The sequence below is a fragment of the Suricata suricatta genome, chromosome 3, assembly GCF_006229205.1.
Source record: "Suricata suricatta isolate VVHF042 chromosome 3, meerkat_22Aug2017_6uvM2_HiC, whole genome shotgun sequence".
In the NCBI taxonomy this organism is placed as follows: domain Eukaryota; kingdom Metazoa; phylum Chordata; class Mammalia; order Carnivora; family Herpestidae; genus Suricata; species Suricata suricatta.
Window position 1 is genome coordinate 1,740,482 of NC_043702.1, and position 7,779 is coordinate 1,748,260.

The window sequence follows — 7,779 nt, forward strand, 5'->3', positions numbered from 1 at the left end:
CCAAAGCCTGATTGAAGAGCATTCTCCTGAGCAGAAAAGAGACCTGTATGTACTGAAAGGTTTATGTTTGGAGCAAAATAAATGAAACAAGACTCTTACCATGTGCTTTCTGGTAACATTTTTGGATTTCCAGATGAAAGAGAAACGTTGTGGTGGAATCCAGACAGCAGAAAATGGCAATAGCATCATCATCCAAACTCGGTCCCCAGTGGTCACCTAGGAAGGACGTGTCCTTAAGCTGCACGTGGAGTTTTGGGCAGGGCCGAGGGCGGGGCAGGGTCTGACAGTTTCAGGGGCGAAGAGGTGTTTGTGTTCTAAGACTTTTATACCCAGCCGAGATGTGCTGAGGTGTGCAGAGGGTACGGAGCCGTTGGAGATTTGCCAGCTACACAGTGTTTGCTGCTGGGCCAAGAGACGACTAAAGAGTTTGAACCTGAGATACATCATTTACTGTGTTTTCTAAGGCAGCAGCCAGATACGGAACAATAGTTGGGAGGCTATCGACCATACGTGATGGACAATGTGTAACAGAATCGCCAAGATGGCCAGCCTTGCGAGAGTGGTATTTCTCGTGACAGACTGGCTAAGATTCTTTGATTATAAGCAACAGGCAAAGAAAGGATTCTTGAATAACTTCATGAAGAACAGGAATCTGTCACATCATGAAAGGAAGAGATGACAGAGAGCTCAGGGCCTTGAGCCAGGTCAGTAGGAGACTTGTCAGAGTTACCACGTTTGGAGTTTCTTTCCACTTTTTCTTTGTTAAGTTTATTTATTTATTTCGGGAGAGAGAGGCCGAGAGGGAGAGGGAGAATCCCAGCAGGGTCTGTGCTGTCAGCACAGAGCCCAGTGCGGAGCTGGTCTCACGAACTGTGGGATCATGACCTGAGCTGGAGTAAGTGTTGGCTGCTCCCGTTTGCTTCCACCTTCTGATGCTGCAGTCCAGGGCGTTATCAGAGCTGCCGCCACAGGGCGCCTGGGGGGCTCAGTCGGTTAAGCATCCCACTGCCGGCTTCAACTCAGGTTGTGATCTCACAGTTCGTGGGTTCAAGCCCTGCGTCGGGCTCTGTGCTGACAGCTAGCTCAGAGTCTGGAGCTGCTTCGGATTCTGTGTCTCCCTCTCTCTCTGACCCTCCCCTGCTCGCAATGTCTCTCTCTGTCTCTCAAAAATAAATAAAAAAAAAATTTTAAATAATAATAAAGCTTCTGCCACAGAGGCCAGGAGCTGGTGGTGGGTGTTCTTACAGTTGTCTCGGGCTCTTCTATCAAGTGGCTGTTTCATGGAGGAGACCGGTCTTGGGGAGAGGGTTTGCTGAGCGTGGCTGACACACGCCAGCCTAGCTGTGAAGACAGCGCCTGTGACCGGCAGGCTCCGCGGGGCCACCTGAGGGGGGCAGGGGCAGCCCCTCGAGGGAGGCAGGCGGGCAGCCTCTGCCCCAAATGGAATCGGAAGCAGCCTTCGAAGCTGTTCCCGAGGGCGAGTCGCACCGTTCCCGGCTGTGACGTCAGCGGGAAGCAGACTAGCCTCCGAGCTGGCGGGCCGTACGGGCGAGGGGCGGGGAAGGTCTGAGCCTCACCGCGTGTCGGCCTCCGGTGACGCGTCCCGGACGACTAGAAATATTAGCGGTGATGAGCACGTTACTACTTTTATGATCAGAAAATGGAAATGAACTGAGGTGGCGGCAGTGATGGAGGTGGGAACCCAGGGAGTGGCTGAAGCGCAGCGTCAGCTGAGGAAGCTGAGCACAGACTTGGGGCCGCAGTCCCGTGGAGCGCGGATACGGGGGTGGCGTGGATACGGACGTCCGTGCGGATACGGTGTTTGTGCCGATGTGTCTGTACCTGTGCGGACGTGGGGGTCTGTGCGGGTACAGATGTCTGTGCAGGGTCGGATGTACGTGCAGGTATGGTTGGTGTCTGGACACGGACGGCGGAGCCGACACACCGTGTATGGACACGGAGGCCTGTGCGACGGGCCGGGTGGGAGCAGGCTTGTGCAGATCTTTCTTTTAAAATGTTTTGCGTCGATCCTGCCAAGGTCTAGAGCCGCTGCTCTGCGTGTTCGCGCACCTGCTCGCTAACAAACCCCGCGGCGGCGTGTCGGAGGAGCCGGTCCCGCACGGACCGTCTTACCATCGGTCATAAAATCCGTGTGAGCAACTCCATTGTCTCCCTTCGTCGTTGCTGTTGATGAGAGCCTTCCCTGCTCACTGACGCTGCTCTTCCCTCTCTGACCGCGCAGGTCACCTCCGGAGAGCCCGCCCCGTGGATGACTTGGCCAGCGAGACGCGGCCCGTGCGACCGGGAGGCCTCGGGGTCCTGCGCCCGCGCTCCCTGCTGCTGTCCGTGTATGTGTCGGTGCAGCGTGGGGGCTCCTGGGAGCTGTTGTTTACGTGGAGGTCCTGAGCCGCTGTGAGCCGCCTGCAGGAGTGGACGCCGCCAGCAATGAGCTCCCAAAGCCATCCAGGTAAGGCGGGGCTCTCCTTCGGAGGGGGGCCGCGAGGCTGCCGCCGGCTCGGTGCGTGGCCACCGGTGCCCGGTGACCGCCCAGTGCAGGGTGGATTGTGGGTCCTGCACCCTCAGTGGTTTGGAGTCATGTCTTTGGCTTTGATTTGCACGAGGCCAAGATGGCGTGCGGTTTCCACTGATGGCGGGAGAGGAGGCTTGTGATTAGCAAGATGCTGTTGAGCCCAGTCTGCGATTTGGGGAGTCAGTTCCTCGTCCAGGACCTTCGCTTTTAAGGGGATTCTTTTGGGCTAGGGTGCCTCTGTGATGGGGTGTCTGGGCTGGGCCTGGGGTGCAGCACCCCACCTGCACCCTTCTCTGTGGCCACGGCATTCGCTGCTGGTGCTGGGTGTCGTGGTGGGCACTGCACAGAGCAGCTGGCTTGCACAGGGTCTCACGGGCCCTAAAAATCTCCGCCCTGGAGGGAAGAAGTGACATGTCTGAGGCCACAGAGCTAGTCAGGGACAGGATGGATGGGAAGGCCCATTTGTGGGCTCTGAGCTTCAGAAGGGTGACACGATGCAGTTAGAAGTTGGAGTTCTCCCCTTGCGGAGCCACGGTGCGCATGCCTGTGTGAAGCCCGCGGTGCCGTCTTGTCTTGCCCGCTGGGCTGGCCCCCTGCAGAGCCCGCATGGCCTGCCGCCCTGCCTGCCGCCTCATCCAGGGCTTTAAGGGCACTGCGAGTTCGGTTCTGCCCCCCATCCTCACGAGAGGGCACGTGGGGCTCGCCCCGACGGGTGTGAAGTGTGCCTGTGGCGCCCACAGCTCTCTCCAAGTGCTCAGGGCTTGGCCCCGGAAGGCAGAGGTGGGCGCTTAGGGTCTGGGCCTTCCCCTTCGGGGCCGCTCCGGGACATTCTCACGCCTTCCCTTGGCTCTGACTGGGTCGTCAGAAGCTTCAGAGAGCAGGATTCCCGGCTATATTTAGATATGAAAGCTTTATTGATTCAAATTGTTCATGTATTGATTGCTCTAGAGCAGAAGACAAAGTTAAGCAGTCAGGATCAAAGCCTATGGAGTCCACACTGAGCGGGGCCCGGCCCCCCTCCCGCTCAGCCAGCCACCGCTGTTGGGTTGGGGGCATGCCTTGTTCCTGCGTGCAAGCATAGAGGGGTGTGTGCAAACACTTTACAGGAGTGTAAGCCTTCCGTATGTGGGCTTCTGTGTTCCCTTTTCCATTTTTAACGTATTCTGAGCATCTTTTGATGTTGGTGTGTATGTAAGTCTTATTTTTGATAGCTTATAGATGGACATCCAGGCGGCTGTAGCACAATTTGGAACACCCCGAAATGGGCATCAGATAATTATTTTACCTCTATTTTGTATGGACGCTTCTGCAAGTTGTCTGCCTTGGATCAGATCCAAGAAGTAGAAGGGCGAGGTCGGGGGCATGGACTTCAGACGCTGGTCCAGAAACGGTCTTAACGTGCCTTCTTCGTTGCGGTTTATGAGCACAGAGTTTTCTTTTCTTCATCGGGCCCAGCACTCGGTGGATTCAGTCCATTTCCTTGTTGTCAGTGTGCTGGGGGAAATGATTGTTTGAATTCACATCCCTGTGCCCGTGGGGGAGCACGTCGGTGTGTAGGCGTGGCCAGCGCTGGTCCGGGCCACTCACGCATTTGAAGAGCAAGAACACTCTCTTGTTCCTTTTTTGTGTCTGGAGACGTCTGCGTGTGTGTAGAGTTTTCTCAGGCACGCGCATCGTGCACTTACATCCTGGAGTGTATGTGGTCTTTCTCTGTGTGCTGTTTATGCGCATTAACTGTGTCGAGGGAGTTAAGTCAGGATGGCTTCACTCTTTGGTGCTTGGTTTCTACAAAATGTGAAATTTTCAATTGCGGTTATAGTTTTCAATATTCTTTTTGCATTACTGACCATTTTGTGCCTTAAATATTTTGGCGTGTTTCTCTGTGCCTGGAAGTTAATGGTGGTCTCTTGATAGCTCAGTGCCCGTGACAGAATATACGGTAGTTCTGTTTAACGTTTCTCTGCCTAAATGCTTGTTAAAATTTTTTTTAACATTTATTCATTTTTGAGAGAGAGAGAGAGAGAGAGAGAGAAAGAGAGACAATGTGAATGGAGAAGGGGAAAAGAGAGAGAAACACACAGAATCCGAAGCAGCTCCAGGCTCCAAGCCATCAGCACAGAGCCCGATGTGGGGCTCGAACTCACAAACTGTGAGATCATGACCTGAGCTCAACCAACCGAGCCCCCCAGGCACCCCCACAAGTTTATTCTATCTCTTAAAAGCAGTCCTGCCCTTGGCTTCTTTAGCTGACAGATGTGTCCTCACACATTCATCTTAACCTTCCAGGTTCCGCTCCCCAAGTGGCAGAGTTCTCTTTCCGAGAGCCGTTGCCTTTTACGTGGAGAATCCGTCTGTGGATGTTTATTGCAGTCGTGCCCTGCCGACCCGTCGTCTCTGTCCCTCTCAGAGGCTCGGGCTGGCTGGGGTGGCGTGGGCAGGGCCGCCTGGCGATCCCAGGCCTCCGTGCTCCCTCCTGTGTCAGTGCGGATGCTGTGTGTAGGGGGCCGGGGGCCCCAGGGGGGTCCCCCCTTGTCCCGGCGCCGCGTCGGGCTGTGAGTGGGCCGAGCGGGGACTGTCCTTCCTGTGGTCCCGTCCCCCAGGATTTGGATGTTCTCGGAAGTACCACTCGAGGCTGCCGTTTTCTCATTGCCCAGCTTTACTATAAATGCTTTCGTGTTTTTATTTGTGTCATTTTCAGTGGATTTACGGGAGGAAGGGCTGCTGTTTTGAATGGGGTGCGTCTAGGAGTTCTCTGTCGCTTCCCTTGGACGCGAGGGGCTGCGTCCTGTCCCTGTGCCTGCAGCGCCCGGCGGCGCTGGCTCCCGGCTGTCCCCGCCCCGCCGTGCTCCCGTGTGGCCCAGCTGGGGCCCAGCTGCCTTTGGTCCCCCCTCTTCATACTTGGCGGTGTGAGCCGGCTGCGCCCCGATGACAGAACGACCGTCTTGTTTGATGTGTGTAATTTTTCTCTTCCCTGTTTTTCTTTAAAACTCCCTCTGGTGCCGGGTGAGGTATGCGTTATGATTTTACTGCTGTTCTTTCTGAACTTTGCCAGAGCCAGGCCCTGGTCCTCTGACGTAAAACTCTTAGCTGTTGGGGTTTTATTGCTCTGAATAACTATTCCTAATGATGTGAGCAGCCTGGGGAAAGGGCCTGGTCAGCCAGCCTACGAGGGCTCCTCTTTGATACTAAGTAGAACAGAACAGGCCCTGAACTACCCCGCGTCTTGCCTAACCGGGCGCCCCGGACTTTTCCCTGGGGGAGCTGTGCCGGGGTGGGTCAGCCCGGGCTTGCTAGGACCCGGGGCGTGCGCCTCGGGGGTGAGTCCCGCTCCTGCTCTGAGGACGGACTCGCGCGGGGTCTCCGAGGGGGACGAGCCAAGTCTCCTTTTCCTCTGCCCTCCTTGTACATCTCAGGGGCCCTGGCAGAGTCCCGGGGACCTGTGTGTGGTCTTCCGGCCGTGCCCTGGGTCGAAAACTGGTCGAGCAGGACTGGAAGCGAGTAATTCCAGGGCCCTGTCTCTCTCTGTGTCTTAGGAAAGGGTGTAGAGTGTTTAGTTCAAAACAGAATGACTATTTTGAGGAAAACGCGTGTATGTAAGTGAGATCAGTGTTTTAATTTGGGCCATTCTTTGATTTCTTAATATTTTGTTCAGCGTGAAATACCCCCTCCACATAAAAGCAGCCAAGAAGTCTGTTGTCAACAGTATCTTAGTGATTAGTGAGTTTCGACACGGTCTGATTTCTCCGAACTGTCATAAAGTTTCAATCCTGAAGGTCTCCCGGACGGGGCTCTGCCTCTGGCGGGTCTGAGCTGGGGCTCTGGGCGTCTTCCATCTGTCTCCACACTCCGGCGTCCTCCGTCTGATCCTGAACCTGCTTGTTTCTGCCGTTTTGGCGGCCAGAGCTGTTACATTTTAATATAGGAATGATCTCAGAAAGGAGCATTTGTATGTCCCTGAAGTCATGCTTTTGCAAGATTGCATGTCTCAGGAATATTGCAAATTTTTTTTTGTTTTGTTTTGTTTTTTAAAGTTTATTTATTTTTGAGGCAGAGACAGAGCATGAGCAGGGGAGGGGCAGAGAGAGAGGGAGACACAGAATCCGAAAGAGGCTTCAGGCTCTGAGCTGTCAGCACAGAACATGACACGGGGCTCGAACCCACAAACCGTGAGATCATGACCTGAGCCGAAGTCGGACGCTCAATCGACTGAGCCCCCCGTGTGCCCCTGCAGAGTTTTAAGGGGAGGAAATGGATTTTGAGGACGTGTAAGGAACACAGAGGAAGACACGGGTTCGGAGCTGCTGGCCACAGGCGGACCCTGAGCAAGGCCCTTGGGCCGCCAGAGACGAGTGCAGAACTTGGGAGCCGGGAGCGGCCTTCAACACGAACCGGGGAAGCCCAGGCCGAGGCTCGGAGCCGCGCTGTGCCGCCGGCAGACAGAGAGTCCTGCTGCCCAGGTCGGGGCCGGGGCCGCGGGGAGCAGCCGGTGACAGCTGGGGCAGAGCTTCTTCATGACCTCCGATGCAGGTGGTGGTGGACCTGGGGAGGCCGGGGGCTGGGGGCTGCAAGGCTGGCCCCCCAGGACACAGTGCTGGGGGAGGGGCGGGAGCCCAAACTGGTTCCCGACAAGGGCCGGATCCAGGGGTTTCATGGAGGGGCCAGCTGCTTGTGGACGGGAGGTGCCGGCACCCCTTGCCACGCCGGGCGCCCCCAGGCCCTGCCTGAGCGCCCTGCGCCAGCATCTGCAGTTCCTGAACCGCCACCGTCCCCGGTCCCCGCTGCTGTCATTATCTGGGATCTCAATCAGTCAAGGTTTGTTCTGGAAACGAGGGAGACATAACGACTTCTTTTTTCAACCTACTTTTTTTTTTTTTTTAAATCCTCAAATTGTGTTTTGTCTTTTAAAAATCACGGATACTCAGTCGTTATGAAGAGCTCAGAAAATTCACTGTCAATGGAGCATTGATGGTTTGTTTTGGCAATTCTCTGGAAATTCTTATACAGTGAGTGGAACATGTGCATTTATGTCCCTTTTTTCAAAGCCACCATTGTAGAGATGCAAATTTCCGAGTTCTGAGACGCTGAATGTTGGATGATTAATGATATTGAAGTTTAAGAATGAACCCCGCGGTATGTATTTGACATGGAAAACCCAGCGCGAGAATGATTAGGAGCCATTGAGCGGCGCGCAGCCCGACAGAGGCCGTGATTGGCGCGCCCGGCGCGGGGCAGGTCCGGCCGGCAGGTGC

The 7,779-nt window shown here is 55.4% G+C and overlaps 1 protein-coding gene across 1 annotated transcript in view; it reads left to right on the top strand.

The window, feature by feature from the left end:
- Positions 1-7,779, top strand: part of HDAC4 (histone deacetylase 4) — a 236,661-nt gene that overhangs the window by 29,975 nt on the left and 198,907 nt on the right. Inside the window, exon 2 of the mRNA XM_029933520.1 lies at positions 2,243-2,467. Coding sequence (XP_029789380.1) covers positions 2,446-2,467 — 22 coding nt within the window. The 5' untranslated portion in view covers positions 2,243-2,445. The remainder of the gene's footprint in view (positions 1-2,242; positions 2,468-7,779) is intronic.